The following is a 17,028-nucleotide window of genomic DNA, read 5'->3' as shown; positions in this document are numbered from 1 at the left end:
CTACACTCAGCAACCTGTATTGCATTATCTGTTCCGTTAAGCTACAGTTACTCGTGGCTACTCATGATGTTGGCTAACAGTCGCCAGTTAATATCTCTCACTCTCATAACCGAATAACTTATATCATGTTAGAAAATGGCTAGCAAAATGTTTACAAGTTTGTTATTACGACTTCAGGTGCGATACTGCCACGCGCTGTCGGATGAGGAGCGCAAGGAGCTGCGGCTGTTCAGTGCGCAGCGCAAGCGAGAAGCTCTGGGCCGCGGACAGGCGCGCCAGCTGCACGCGCCCGCGCCTTGCGAGAGGGTGAGTTTTGCATCATACGAACAAATTGTTGTACTGCTAAGCTTACTTGACTATTTATCCTAAGTTCCCATAGAAAGGTAGATGGCGTCTACAAGGCGAGCGACACCATTTCAATCTATCTTGGACCTACGCGTTTAATATACTGAAGTGTACCTACTGAGATTAAAGAAAACTGTAATCTTGAATTTCTTATTTCTCTTGGTTTGTAAAGTACAAAATACGCTAAACTGAATCGTGATACCAACTGGTATAAGAAAACCTCCGCCCATACAATTTGTCGGCCAGGTCCGGGGCGCTTTAGAGCTGCATTGCGGGTTTCCTTCGGGCTTCCGACCGCGATGACAGCACCACGATTTATGTTTTAGATACGTAGGCTTTCAGTAAATAGCGACAAATTTCCTTATTGCCTATTTACATATTTTAAAGGAACTTACGGAATTTCACGTGCCATAAGTAAACACGTCTAATAATAAGGAACTTTTCCCTTGAGAGATTTTTCGCATGCAAACATTATGTTATCAAGTTCAATCGTTCGAATTTAGAAGTTATTTACATTTGATTTTTTAACTACTGCTTATTTCTTAGAATTATACACTTTGTATTCTTTACTACATTATTAGTAAATTTATTTTGTATTACACTAACCGAAATCCGCTTTCACTTTTCCCTAAATACGTTCCCCAGTGACGCAACATTTTAATTCCACGGGACATAAATCATATGACGCCCTCTCGTGACAACAAGCGGCAACTGATAGACTGTGATGGTTTGTTTTGTACCACTTTAAAATTGTCCTTATTAACTTATCGTATTTTTATTTTATAATGAAATGCATCAATACGAATGTTATTATTCATCATCATCATCATCATCAGCTCACTATACGTCCCCACCGAGGGGCTCGGAGCCTACCCCAAGTTAGAGGTGACTAGGCCATAGTCAACCACGCTGGCCAAGTGCGGGTTGGTTGACTTCACACATATCATTGAATTTCTTCTCAGATATGTGCAGGTTGCATCACGATGTTTTCCTTCACCGTAAGAACGTCGGATAAATGTACATATGTAAATCGAAAATCGAAAAACACATTGGTACATGGCGGGAATCGAACCCAGGACCTGCAGATTGCAAGTCAAGTGCTTAACCCCTGAGCCACCGACGCTCGTTATTATTAGATTAATATAATAAATTTGAAAATTGTACATAACATCAATTAAATGTAAAAAAATTATCAATTAACTAAATGAAACTGAGAACAAAGATATTTGTAGAGACTATTACAATTTGACGACGTATAATAAAAGAAGATTAATTTAATAAATACATGAAACAATCAAAATTCATTAACGTAATTAAAAACTTGATTGCCTTTATCCCCCAAACATAGTCAAACTCTTCGGTAAGAGTTACACAGAGGGCGCTCGCTCCGTCGCCGCCATTGCTAATTTCTCCATTTCTTTTAATTGACAAACTTTCTTGCAATTTTTACGACGAATTTTTACTGATCTCAGCTAATAACATTTTACTGAAGTAACAAAGTTTGCCTTTGATATTATTACTTTTGACTTTTAACTGTAATTTTGCTTCATGAATATTAATTACGTAATTACGTTGATGAAATAAAAAAAGGGAAAAGAAAATTAAGAATGAAAAAATATTAAGTGATAAAACTCAACTCGTTCAAGGGTTTTTTTTCGAGAGTGACTATTAACTCAATGTTACTTATATACCTGGATATTTATGTGATTTGTTTTAAATATGTATTTTAGCATTATTTCTTGTTAATTATTTAACAGAGCATCGAAGCATCTATGAGTAAGAACTTGTGCTTAAGTTAGTCTTACTACTTTAACTTTCTCTTCGTGGTTTTCATAGTACATTAAATATTACAATCATGACAGCGACATCTAGCGTCAAAGGGCAATAAATGCAATCAAATCAAGGTTCGCGGAAAATTAGTTTGTTCTCCTTGAAGAAACAATGACGGTGTTGTAAAGAAACTTATGATAATTTTGAGTTTGTTCCCCTTCTCTCAGCCCTCAGTTTAAGACTAATTAGTGCTTAATGTACTGTAACTGAAACTGAACCTCCCCACGCTTTACATCTGCGGTTTATATTACTTGATTTTCTTTAATTACATTTTTTCTTTACTGTTCTTTTTTTGTTATGATTTAATTGTATTGCTAGAAGATTAAATTGTAATTTTAAGTATTTTTACGACGTAAGTAATGTGATAAAATGTAGGTATGGTTAATGTCGGTACAGTGTTACAGCAGGCGCGCTACTTGTATGTTTACGATTACAGAGCTCGCTAATGGATTAACTGAGCTGCTTATTGTACGTGTATTTTTATTGTATTGTTTATATTTCAAATTATAACGAGATATAAAACAGTAACACAACGATACATCTTACTACTTACAACCTTACTAATATCATAAATGCGATTAGATGTATGGATGGGTATTTGTTACAAGGTATCTCAGGAACGGCTCAACGGATGTTGATGAAATTAGACACAGATGTAGAATATAGTCTGGAAGACATATAAGCTACTTACTTATTATGTTTTTTTTAAATTCCGCGCGTACGGACTCGCGGATGACAGCTAGTATTTTAATATTATTCATCAAATTGGTATATATGTATTAAAACGTTAAATTGAATATGTAATGACGATTTCAGATTTAGAGACTATTATTACGTCTGAATAAACAGCTGTAACACAACATTTATTATCGTTTTTTTCTTTATCTTTGAAGAAAACAGAGCTAACAATATATATTAAGATGTTTGAAGTAATCCACAGTTATACTGTCGCTCATCATTATGCAAGAACAATGGAAACGCACAAAGCAAAAATCAAACGTAACTCCTCATTGTTGCGTGTGTTTGTAGTCTATCCCTTGTGTTGAGGAGGCATGAATTTCAAAGGAGTATTTAGAAACTGTGCGGATTGCAATCATTGTACGAAAAGAAGCCTTAGGTAGTCTGTATTCTCTTATATCCTAAAATGTCATTACAATAGAAAAAATAGAATGGCTATTTTTGAATATAACTTTCTCTTAGATACAGAGGAAATCCAATTATATTTGTACACGACTTTACACCTTTCTGAACACTCCATGTTATACAATTAAAGGCCTCTCGACGTGTGGTCGGCGGGCATTAGACAAGCACGTTGAACGCCTGAGCAACAGATAATGGGGTGAAGTTCTCAAGTCGGTGTAGTGCTTGCTGGCTTTGAAACCAGTTTTACTTTAACGTGATAAAAAAAAATCCAAAGTAGTTTTTTGTCGAATTCCACACAATCGTAAATAAGAGAATCCATTTCTCCGTAATAATATCCTATGATGTTGTTCATAAAAATATTTAAAAGTGGTCCACCAAAATAATAATTATACATACATAAAACATAGGCTTTTTTTCATCTCGCTATTATTACAAGGGAAACGCGCCGTATCTTTTATTGTTATGAAAATCTTTATGGATATTAACGTTTTCCAGAAATGAGAGAAACTCTCGTAAACACAATCTTTCCCTACTTTCGGTGAAGATAAATCGCACAACTTGTAGCGCCCTCTCATGTGCCGCGTCTGATTTATGGCTTTGAGTAATGACTACATGTTGGCAACAGATGGCGCTGCCGAGTTGTTTATTGCGCACGCAGATTTATTGTCGAGGGGATTCGCAACTCGCAAGCAGCTGTTTCCATAGCGAAGTTTTTGCTATCAATGAATTATTAAAACTCACAGATTTAACTGTGTAGCACAAGTTCATTAATGTACCTAGATAAATATATCTAACCATATGCCGTACTACCTTTGATTAATAAAATCCGAAATATCTAGATGCCATTCATTTTGCAAACATCTACATTCTTTATTGAACGCTTTACCGCCATTGATATGAGTCAGTCTCTCACTCAGTCATTTTTAAAATTTTTGTTTCCTTATTAAAAGTAGCAAATACTTTTTTAAACGCAACGAGTTGTCTTTTTTGCTGCCTGATATTTTTTTAGTCAATGATTGCATTTAAAATAATATAAGTGGTTCGTTACGGTTACAAATATATTTTTTGATTCTTAGTGTAATTTTAAATTCTGCGCCATCTGTTGGAAATTAACACATCTCGTTAAAAATTACTATTGAGTTGTTTCTACGGGTTGGCACGAGATGTCGCTACCCTTTCTATTTCTCACCTAGATGGCGTTTGAAGCGAACTTTGGGTTTCTTATTTAGATGGCGTTTGAAGCACTTAAAGTATTTAAAGTTTATGTAATATCAACTAGATGTCGTCACCAGCAACTTTATCTAAATATGAACCAAAGAAAGTTTATGTATTCATTATTATTTTACATCGGCTATAAAAGCGTGAGCTAAAGCCTTTCCTCGAAGGTGTGAAAATGATTTTTGTTCTTCGTAGAGGTATATTTTTTCTTAATACTGAAGTTTAGGCGTGGGAACTGGGCAGCTGGGCAGGTAGCATCCATTCATCGCATTATGTGGGATAGAGGCGGACAGACAGAGAGACAGAGCACTCGTTTTGTATCTACAGTCATTGTGGCAGCGTGTACGTGCTCCGTGCCTTACGGAGGTCGCTGAGCGACGTGGCGTTTGTTTGTTTTCCTTCATGCGACTTATTTTGCCCTTTTGTTTTATTGTTTACTATTGTTGCTATTGTTCGATATGACTTACAAGTTTACAAATAATGATTAAACAAATATGTAAACAAAAATCAGTTTTCTAGTAAAAAGATTTTTTATTTATAAAATTACTTTTGTAAATAAAATCACTGCGATAAATCAATACAAATAAGTAAAACATACGTGAACGTATAATGTACTTCATCAAGGGCCCCAATACCTTTGTAATTTGTTACAGTTATATATCAATATTAATTTACCTTTAATTAATTCAAACAATATGATAACAATTCGTGTCATTAGGACATTGTAATTTTCAAGTGTCACGGCGGCGGCGATTACAGAGACAGTTGCGCGTTTTGAGGCACGTCTGCAATGGCGATGGCCAACACGCGGATATTAAATTGAATTGCAAAAAAATTAATTAAACTGAATTAGTACCATTGACAAATATTATGCAAAAAACTTTCGAGTGACCTTATTTCAGTTCAGATTCATAATTATTATTATTTTACAAGATTATAGTATTATGACTTCTTGGGATACCGACGGAATTCAATGTAGCCTATATTTTTAACTAGTTATAGACCTATATTATCGTAATTTATTTATTTATAAGTGCAGTTTTGTTACGATTCTAGTAGTAAGTAGGTCGTGTTAGGAGGCAGGAGCGGTTCATTCATCACTGTAGCATGAATGAAGCCGCTATATTTAGCGTTCCGGGAACACGCGCATAAAGAAAGGAATTCCTTTTGAGTTTTACACCTTCCCCTCCCCCACCCTTCCCAGCAACCCGAGCGGTGCGGTTCTACGTCACGTCACGTACGTAAATTTAATTAAATAACGAAATTTAATATAAATCAATCAATTGTCTTATGTTTAAGTTAGTTAAGTAATTGTACAATTATAAAATACACCGTCACGTCTTTGTCTAAGTTATGAATCTATTCCAGGACGAAAAGGTCAGTATTTACTGAAACATTCACAACACTATTAAATACTGAACATTAAAGTAACGGATACAAACTGATGAAATTGGGTTTAGTGTTGAATGATGTTGAATGGTAAAACATCATTGTATAAAATCGCGCACTGTCACGGGCTGCAATGTACCTGAGCGACGTCGTTCTGAAGCCTACCACTCTCTTGTCTTAATTACAACATCAACAATACGAGTAAGTATGCTGTCACCTGGGTACGACCTACTATGGGAATTATGAAGTATAATTCTGTTAATGTGGATGATAATTAGCCTCGATCTACTTTCATTATAATTTCATAGTTTTAGGTACTTTAAAAGGCTCTGTACTAGATTTTGGAATCTGTGCAAAATTGTGACGAATTTTGATTTGATATTATCTGAAGTATATTTATTTTGGAAACTTAATGGTAAATACAGTTATTGCATAAATATTATATATGAAAACGCACTGGAAAAACTTGATTCAAATATCAGTTCCCTTATTTCAAAATAATAACAGCTGATTGCAAGTTGTCACCGGGTCGCGATGTACACGTGCGCGACATGTGCAATGTGCAGTGTATACAACTACACACAAAAAACGTGCACGTTCATTGCAGTGGCAATTATTGAATTAGCGGAAAGTCGGAGGTGGGGGGGACCTGAGGGGAAAACGTGGAGAAGAGAGGGAGACTTTTTGTCAACCTAAAAACTATGATATTCAAATACAGCTGGTGATTTTATATTTTTTTATAAATCCCACCTGTCCTATAACTCAACTTTATTTTTTTTATTAGAATTCCATCATTAATTTCAGATCATATATCTACATGTCACAGTTTCGTAAAAGAACAATGGCAAGATTTTCATTTAGATTTGAAATAAGTGAAATAACAAAAATTACGTGTAAGCAGAGTCTGTCACTAAAGAGAACACAATTCTGAACAAGTGAATATTTCGTAAGTAAAAATCTTTAAGTAACGAGTAATTTTCAGAACTCTTTATCGTGCACTTAAAATATAACATTTTCAGCGCAACATCATTTTCTTTAAAGTTATTTACCTAATTATTGTCATAATATTTAATTTAATGAGGGAATTAAAGTAATCTGAAAGTATTTGGTAAGCCATCGCGTTACCTCGTAGCGGCGCGGCGCTCACATCTCTGCCGCGGATCAAAGGCGCCGCCAGCAGGGGCCAAATTGGGCAAACTTAATGGGTTCGGCGCGGGAATTCTGCCCTCGTGCTATTTTTGTTTTTGCAACATTATTATGTATAGTTTACTTTGAAGTAGACCGATTATTTTTATAATCCTTATTGAAAAGTGCATTCAAAAATATCTTAATACATTTTTTAAAGCAAATTATCTCTTAAGGCTTCTAAGTATGAAGAAATAGGAACAGAAAGTGATTGAAACTTTAATTTTAACACAAACTAAAATTTGTTTTCAACCAAACGTCTGTTTTTTTTTTTTACTTTCGTGCGTCGATAGCACAGGCTTTTGACGTTGTTCTTTTTATTCGACTGATATTTTTTTGAGGGTCATAAAATTTAGGAAGTTGTGTGGAAGCGTTGCTTTATTGTTGTATATCGCTCGTCTTTAATTTTATTGTTATCTAATAACAAAATAAACCGGCGGCAGTCGCGAACTGCGCCGCGACAGATGGCCTGCGTCTGCGCAGCGGCGCACAGGGCTGTGCCAACCCGCCGGCCTGTACCTACACACGCTTATTATATTTAAAGTGATTCTACTAGAACTTAAAGATATTAAGATTTTGAATCATAAGTTTTTATATCCTGACCACATGTACTCACCAAGTCGTACCGCAATCGCAGTCTCGTGTTGACTATTTTCGATCTGCAAATGCTACGTCTGTGGGCAGCGGTCTTCGAATTCAGGTGGCCGTAAGCTAGTTTGCCACCTTATGCTATAAAAAAGGCAGCAAAATTATGTAAGATACCTCGGATTGCCATTTAATCACTAAGCAAATTATTACGCGTTCGTGCAACTTGTTACAGGCAATTTGATTGTGTTACAAATATGCAATATTTTGACAACCCTGGTGTACGCGAGCGCCTCTGGAACACGTATTTAACCTCAAAATGAGCAGTTTTTGTGATAAGTTTTTATTTAACTTACTGCCGTCTACTAATATTATGCTTATGTTACAGTTTTTTTCGCTTCTTATCTGCGCTTAGGGTGTCTGATGGATAAAAAAAGTTTTTTTAAACTCCGGCATGTGTCGCGGGCGCGTGCGCCGCGAACACATTGCGTATGATTTTTTTTGCATCCGATTCGAAATTTAAATATGTCGGGGGGCATATGCGCGCCCCCAGATCTGCTGTGGTTTTTTGTTGTTTTCTTTTAAACGCACCGCGGCCGCAGCTTTTGTTTGATGACTAGGAAAAAAGTAATAAACGTATATGTCGATAGCTATAAAGGTTGGTAAGCGAATGTTTGGGTCAACTATTAATAAAATAATGAAATTATAAAGCAATAGAGATAGCAGTTGTTATACTTTTTGGCTTTTTCTACACTCTAATAATTGTACTAAATTAGGTTCTACATTGAAAATTTACTGGTTTACATTGCAATTCTTTCACAAGACCTAAAGAAAATTTGATGTTTACAACATTTTAATATAAAAAAAATTTAAAACACCGGATATTATAAATCTAGAATCGAAAGCATTTATTAATATTTATAAGAATGGAGCATAAAACTGTCGAAGTGTTGTATAATAAAATGTTGTTCATTAACAAAGTTGTGCGACTAGACCGGCGTTGACGTACATGGCGATTGTGCACATAAATATTTTATTAGCCGTTTTATGAGCGCGTATCGCCAATAAAGAGCAATCAAGGAGAGGTAAATCACCAAATAGACGTCGTTCAGTCGCCGGAGACGCGACATGACGTGCGGGACGCCTACTGCAGGTCGACGACCTAGGTTATAACTATGGGGTGGACATATGATTAGAAGAATTAACCCTTACTAACACATTGATCCTCCTCTTCCTTGGAGATATGTTGGGTGTTACTTTGGTGCCGCGTATCTTCTTGTGGTCGTGTCACCGGGCGAGCAGACCGTACGTGCCAGTAATCCCGGCTCTACGAATGTTCACATCAATTTCCATTTCCAGTTCCAGTTAACATAGTTCGTTGAACAAATGAGGATTTTTTTTGAGGAATACAAATTGATCCGAGAATCTCATCTTATAATGTATCAATATTTCATGATAGCCAAGTAATGTTGATTTGCTAACGACATTGCGTAAGCAATAAATATGTTGTTTTGGCAAAAACTCGGCGTGGCCATTACACTGTCTAGCCTCCCAACCCCCCGCTCCCACTCCGATAATTTGTCGGAAAACATGAATACTCTGTGATGTTAGGGAAGCGAGGATGTCTGATATACTATCGATATACTTGGTCTTAGTAAACCAATTTATAACTTCTCATTTCCTTACATGTCATATTTGCTTTACGCAATTTTAATACCTTTTTTCCCTTTCTTGATACATTATTTCCTCATTCAGTATTTAAATATTTTAATTCACAAATAATGAAATAAGAGCTATGAAAAACAATAAAATAGTTAAAATTAATCTTCGCGAAAATATAACGTTAAATTGAATAATAAGAAATATTAATATTTGAAAAATCTGTCGAATTTCGTAACATCCCTATAGGATTTGTGTGTAAAAGTCGACGACATTTTGTCCTTGGATGTTTCCCAAAAACCCGGAGTCAAGCACCGCCGTCGAGGAGCCTTCAGCCAGCCTCGCCCTGTGCCAATAAGCTTTATGTACAAATCTTTGTATTGTGTAATGTCTTCTAATCATCTCTGAATATACATATATAAGAATCGTATATCTATACCAGATAAATCCTTTAAAATAATTTACTATGCATGTATGTATGTGTGTGAAGAAGAGTGTAGAGTAAGAGAGGCGCTGGCGCCGCGGCCGGTTCCGGTGCAGGCCGGCGCGGCGGTCACGGCGCTGCGACGCTCGATTTCGGTAAACTAATATTAAATCGCACTTAGCGCTAAATATATCCGCAGACAGCTAAATACAGCACGCAGGGTTATCCTGCAATATACGAAATACTAACACATTGTTGAAAGTTAGGCCCTTCGTACACAACTAAAGTAAGGCGTCGAAACTAATATCATATCATAATCATACAGATTGCATCGCGAGAATTACGTTGCGCTTGCTCCGTACACAAAACTTTGAATCGTCGAAGCGCGTCGTCTATTGAGTCAGTTTTGACATAGCGACTACATGTCACTGTATAGATTTGTTCCGCCATCTTGAAAATCACAGCGACTTTTGTCACGGCGATCTTGATATTGTTTATGCGAAGACCTTAACAGACAACATGACTAATGACACTACTCAACAAACACAACGATCAATAGCATTGGAAATACTATAAATGAATTTGGTGTTTACAATTTCAAAGTTCCACATGCGTCAGCAGATAATACAGAACTGTAAAACTTCGTGACTTTTTAATCATCAATATTCAATATGGTATTACTTGTCTTCAAAAATTTAGTTACATAACATTTGATGTACCTATCGATATTAGCTTACTTATCGTTTTTCGCCAATATTCTGCCAGTATGAGTGTTGCAGAATTGATCAACTCTCGTCAGAGCGAGTCGATCTATCGCTGTTGCGACGGCGGCGGAGCACTTATTGTCTCAGCGGACGATTGTGTGATAAATCCCTCCACACGTCGGACTGCGCGGACAACGACATGACAGCGACAGCGGCAACACTGCTCACTGGTGTTGCTGCTGTGTTCTTAACACCACATTACACCTGTCCTACTTGCCTTTGCATTGTCTGTAACCATCCACAAAATGGGGATGGCGATTGATAAAAAAAAAATGTCAAAATACATGTTCCTACTAATAGTTTCCAGTTATTTTTTTTTACTTTGTAATGACCAAGAACATAATGTTCCTTTTTTAAAGTTTATACTCGCTGCAAAGTGTAAACTAGTTAAACTAGATGCATGTATTAATTGTGTGAACATACATTGTACGTATAATAATTTCCTGCTTTGTCAACTGCAAATTATTAATATTTTATTTAAATGTCACGACAAATTGCCTGCGCTCGCAAAAAATCATTTAGCGTTCGCCCCCACCGTCTCCTGGCGACCTCATCACGAAATGACGGCCGATAGAGATCTGTTCGCACCATTAAAGAGAAATTAATTTATCGTTTTGTCTCTGATTGTGCGACAGCTGACTGCGACACGGAAACTATTGTACACACATCAAGATCTGAAAGTGACGAATAATTACTTAGTGTTAGAACTTTTTGCAAGAAGCTTTTTAGAATAATTGAAAAGCTCTCGCGTACTCAATGCCATGTTTATCCTCATTAAAAACACTATTGAACATTGCTAGCTGTTTAATGTAATTTAATTATTTTTATTAAAAATGGTAAATTGCTATGGATTAATTTACCTCGATTCTCTCGATGACGTGTAAATCTATATATATAAAAGAAAGTTGTGTTAGGTACACTATTTATAACTCAAGAACGGCTGAATCGATTTGACTGAAAATTGGTGGGCACGTAGCTTAGAAGCAGGAAACGGACATAGGATAATTTTTACCCCGTTTTCTATTTTTTATTCCGCGCGGACGAAGTCGCGGGTAAAAGCTAGTTAATAACACTTGAAAAAATACGTATATCTTCAACCGTAATTTTAAAGCAAGTCAATAAAACTCTTGGCCACATTTTTTTCTGCAGTCATTATTGCTTTTGTAGCTCATAGTTTTGTAAGAAACGGCGATCAGTCGCATGTGCTACCACTCTTTACTACCCCTCAATACAATGATCAGCATCCATAGTCAGCTGTTGCACTTAGCGCCTCTCTAGGTGACATTTCCCGGGGCACTGTGCCCAAACGGAGCAGCAGGGAGTTGAACGTGCCGGCTTTTTAGCGGCGGCATGTTTGTGATTGCAAATAAACTGCGCGCGCGCCGCCGGCCCCCAACAGACTGCGAGGAGCACAGACCAATGTCAACATAGAGACAGTGGAATATATTCAAATTTTATAATAGTGAAGTTTTTAGTGTTTTATATCCAAGCCTACATATAATTAACGCTAGAGCTTTAAAAAAAGAAAAAAAATAATTTTACAATTTGCTCAGATAATTATCGACGCTCTAATTAGGGGCCAGTTTTACCCACACACATTAATTAAAATTTGTGAGATACTCGTTGTAAGAAAACGTCTACCATTAGTCGACAAAACTTTGGAAAATTATGAAATCTTATACAATTCCTGGCTCTGTAGATTCTCTACTCTGTGCTATGTGTTGGAATCAAAGTGAGCAAGCGACGGGATGCGCAGACGACGTCTGGATGTCCCCCCCTGTGCGCCCCGCGTCCGCGCCCGCGCCCGCGGCGTGTGGCGCCTCCCGCGGCTATTTGCATACGAGACGCATAGCTGAATTAAATCGCATTCATCAATGATTTGATACATAATTAAATTATGTTACAAAACAATAATAACATGTTTAAGCACTGATTTTACACTATAGGTATTTGCCACCACATTCGCATTTTCTATGTGTATCCCTGTATGTTAACCTATGCAAGTTTGAAACATAATAAATGGACTTTTAGTTCCTCTTGTTATAGTTCTAATCCACGCATCTCTTCCGCATTGTCTACTCGTCTGTAGTAGTCTAAATGTACAAACGTTCTTGACGACTTAAAGTTAGAAAATCGTCTCATTAGATTGATTTGCGTACAACAGTAAGCATTCATGTCTATACCCAACAGAGGCAGGCAGAGGTTTAATGAATACCTGGCGAAGGTTACATCAGGTATACATACAGGTTCTTCGGTAACAAGTGCTCTTTATTGTGTCTTTATTTATCCACCTGGCTAATATAAATTGTGTTTCAAGTTCGTTACAAATATGTAATGCATGTAATGTGTAAATCCGGAATACGAGTCAGTCAGAGGTCGGGACGTCGACCCGGCGTTGCGCAACCGACTGACCTCCAACATTTGAGTGCCCGCCGCTCGGCATCCGTAGGCACCGACAAGCCTCCGCTTTCTTTTCGCGCAGCATCACAGCCGCCCGCGCCTACGCACCCGCCATGCCGCTGCGCCGTCGCACCGCAGCAAGCATGCTGTGCCTTAAGTTAAAGGATATAGCGGATTAGTCAAATTTTACAAGTATACAGTAAAGGAGCACTAAGTGACTCAACCGTTTTAACTCTGAATACATACCTAAAGATGATCAAACGATCATTCTTCGTTCTGTCTACGTCATAATCCTTTTCCTACCAATGTGACATTAAAGAGCGTATGTGACGTAAAACCTGCTACAGCCCATGACTTGCAGCACGTATGTGCAGTTATTTATATGCAGACGTACAAAATAAGGTCATATAGTTCTTTTAGGAAATTGTGAACTGCTAGAAATATGCATGTGGGCGGACTCATCCATAGGTTGAATCCATTCTGAAGTAGAAATGTTAAATGCACTACGCCATTGATTCTTACGGACCATAAACTTCTTTTTAAAGGTTTCGTCTTTGATCGGCATATATCACGCGTTTTTATTATTTATTTATTTATTTACAATACAATAATAACCTAAAATAGAACTATGTCTCACAAAATTATATAAAATAATTTGACTGTGGGATCAAAAAATTTAATTTAAATTTAAATTGATATAAAAAAAAATCATTTGTTCATTTACATTAAATTTTTTGTTTGTCTGTATGTATTTCCGGCTCGATTGATTTTGACGGGACTTGAACGGGAGGGTCTAATGCACTCAGCCATATTATAGGTTACTTCTATTTAAATTCTTCACCAAAAAGTCACGAATCCTATTTCTGCGATGACACAGAGAACATAACTTAAATTACATGGTAAATTATCTTCATCTTTTTTTTCGTCATTAATGGAACATAGTAAGTTTTTAATGTCGAACATGTATAGTCTGTAAACACGCCGTCTGGTGTAAGTGGCGTGCTTAGCGTGACACCGAGCCACCAGCTCGCAGCACGGAGGTGACCTCTTCGACGGCGACGTTACATAAAATAAAAACTTTATGATCACAGTAACTTAAATTTTATCGCGCATGCTTTCATTTCAAACTATTCGGTTTATTAAATCGTTTGGGGCAAAGAAAATTATAGGTTATGTTTTTTTCAGTTCTTTATCTTTTAACTACTACATAAAGCCTTTAAATATAAGTTTAACAAGATAAGTATTTGTAGCTTTCAACGAATGCCAGTTTTTTTTTTATTCGTGTTCTTTTGACTATCTCACTCACCTGTCTCTCACCTCACAATGGAGATCTTAGTTGAATTGTGTGAACGTGTTACTGCACGATAAAAAAGTAGTAAAATCAGGAACACTTAAATTTGAGACGCAGTGAGTGTGAGGGCTCGTGTCAGATCAGATTTGTATGCTAGAGAGACGTCGAACCAGTGCTGTGTTATCGCCGCGTCGCATCCGCCGCTAGCGCTACACCGCTTTGATGACACCCATAGCACATGGCTCATTACGTGAATTGCACTTACATTTAGCAATTAAACTTTATATCTCAACAAATCTCTCTAATTGATTTCCAAATATATTTTCTGTTATGTGATATAGACAGTTGAAATATTAATATACAAGAAAAAAATAAATATGTTTTTTTTTATTTCATCAAAGGCTATGATAGGATGTTTAAGGCCAAAAGATAAATAATTATTTACAGAAAGAACAATAAACATGCTTTAATGACTTAATCGTGTGAATAAATAAAAATATTTATATTTATTTACTTGTCTTCAACATGGAAACGATTACGTGTATTTATTTATTTACATCTGATGTATATTTATTTTTTATTTAAAATGTCTTATTTATTATTTGAAAAAGGTTGATAGAACAGTTAATAGTTCTGATGCACATATAAGCAATCATGTAATATACTCATATAAAATATGACGTAATATTATTAGATCGGTTCACAATATAATGCAAACTGACCGTACCCGGTGCTCTTCATCTGTCAACAGGCACTCGAGCCACTGAACTAACGGGGCATAAAAGCAATTACAAATAACATCCTCTATAAATAACCATATTAATGGTTCACCGATGTTTTTCCACCAGCGTGGGTCAGTGCAAAAAACGCGAACTTATGCGTCTCCAAATCGCCCGGCGACATCTGGTGTATGATCCGAGAAATACGCATATGTCTTTTTTCCGAATGACTTGCTGAGATCACTCGCAATTTTATCAAACAAAATTATATCCTAATCTTTATAGAATAAAGATGAAATTTCAATAAAAGAACTTTAAGTAAGTTTACCTAGTCGGTCAAAGTAAATGTGTCCTAGGACTGCGATTTTAAGGTTGATATTCGAGTGTAGTGTTATAAGGAGATTTTTTTCGGAAGTAGCATAATTCATATGGTAAGCAGTGTCAGGTTACGCAGCAGATGGCCGCGCCTCATTCTGCGCACGCGCCGCCGCTGCCGCTGCTACGAATTTCAAGCTACATTTCGCTGTAATGTTTTTTGTTGCTCTAGGTTATGGTGCCTAAAGTTGTTTCTTAATATCACCACTAATTTAGATAGGTCATTGGGGTTGCAATCCAAGTGCGTATTCTTAACGTTGTCCTTCACAACAATCATTCCTTGTTCTATATCTTATTGGCATATGTTTTTCGCTAACAATCGCGTACTACTGCAAGCATTCGTTGAAATCTTTTACAAGTAAACAGTAATATGTGTACACCAAGTATGGCTAATTGGATTCCTATTGTAATAAAAATATTAAGAACGATAGATAGACGAACTTGAATATTATAGCGCAGTAGCCACACTTACCAACGATTTAAATAGGACTTCAATAGATTTTCCCATTCAATGTCACTAATATTAATAGAAACAATAGTGATAACGGTGAATGATAGTATTGCAACGGTGGATGATGTTGACCTGTTATAGTGTATTGCTGTACTACACACTACCAGGTCTGGGCGGGCAACGGGCAGAGAGCAGTGGGCATAACGCACAATCCTCAACTTGTCGCCACTCAGTACCTGCCGGCACAGCTGCGTGCACAGCTGGCGCGCGCTCACCTGGCCGGCCGCGACCACCGCGAGCCCCCCGCAACCCCCAACCACCCCTCAATTGTGTGGCATCCGTCAAATGAGCGGTGACACCAATCAATAATCATTTTAATTAGCTAAAACAAACAAATTATAGCAGAAAAAATGTTCATTCACAATGCAGTTGTTGATGTGGTTCAAGATGCCATGTTTAGATAAATGAAACGCACTTAATAGTAGAGGCCTACCCGGCAGAGATTATCAGTTCTATCGCCTTTCTTTACAATCTCATTAAATTGATCGGTATTTTCTGGGCGTGAATTTTCCATTGATCACAATAAAAACACTTATGTAATGATTATAAAAACAATAAATTATACCTTAATTTAGAATCTAATTCAGCTGCAGGCGATCGTTCAACAAGCACGTGGGATATCAAAACAAGATCGAATGCAGACACTATAATGATGGCGTCAGACGTGCATTCTGCACGCACTATAACATTTGTTGCAATTTGCAAACATTTGCGTGCGCGCATCTCTTACATAAGTCATGATTTAGAATAACTGCAGCCTGAGGCGATGTTTGTGAATACTACAGATACTAGGGAGATCGAAATTACAGATTTTTTAATCTTGCTGCTAGTGGTGTTTTAACGTTGATTAAAAGTTCCTAATGCACAGAACTTTTTCATACCGATCGCTAGTTAATTACATAACTAAAGGCACATATGATAGTGTTTCTATGATATGTGCCTTTATTAATAATATTCCTTGTCTACTGAATCAAGATAATAGTAGATTATTATCCTTATCATGTAAGTCTTCCATCTCGACTGGTTCGCACAATTACCGTCTCAGAACGCACGCGCCGCGCCGCTCTTTATATCGAAGGGCGAACTTTTTTCTTTTTTCCCTTCGCATTCAATACTGGCTGGTTGATGGCTGCACGCGAAACCTTATTTAATGTACTACATTGAAATCTCGCACGAAATGTTGTTTATAT

General features: G+C 36.9%; 1 protein-coding gene across 5 annotated transcripts in view; it reads left to right on the top strand.

Annotated features, from left to right (window-relative positions):
- Positions 1 to 17,028, top strand: part of LOC106718882 (protein prickle) — an 88,323-nt gene that overhangs the window by 38,284 nt on the left and 33,011 nt on the right. For all 5 annotated transcript variants that reach the window (XM_014513083.2, XM_045681528.1, XM_014513085.2 and 2 more), the window contains exon 5: positions 178 to 306. In XM_014513083.2, the coding sequence (XP_014368569.2) occupies positions 178 to 306 (129 nt within the window). The remainder of the gene's footprint in view (positions 1 to 177; positions 307 to 17,028) is intronic.

Source organism: Papilio machaon, chromosome 16 (assembly GCF_912999745.1).
Source record: "Papilio machaon chromosome 16, ilPapMach1.1, whole genome shotgun sequence".
NCBI lineage: Eukaryota > Metazoa > Arthropoda > Insecta > Lepidoptera > Papilionidae > Papilio > Papilio machaon.
The sequence above is the reverse complement of the archived record's forward strand: the minus strand, read 5'-3'. Positions and strand labels throughout refer to the sequence as shown.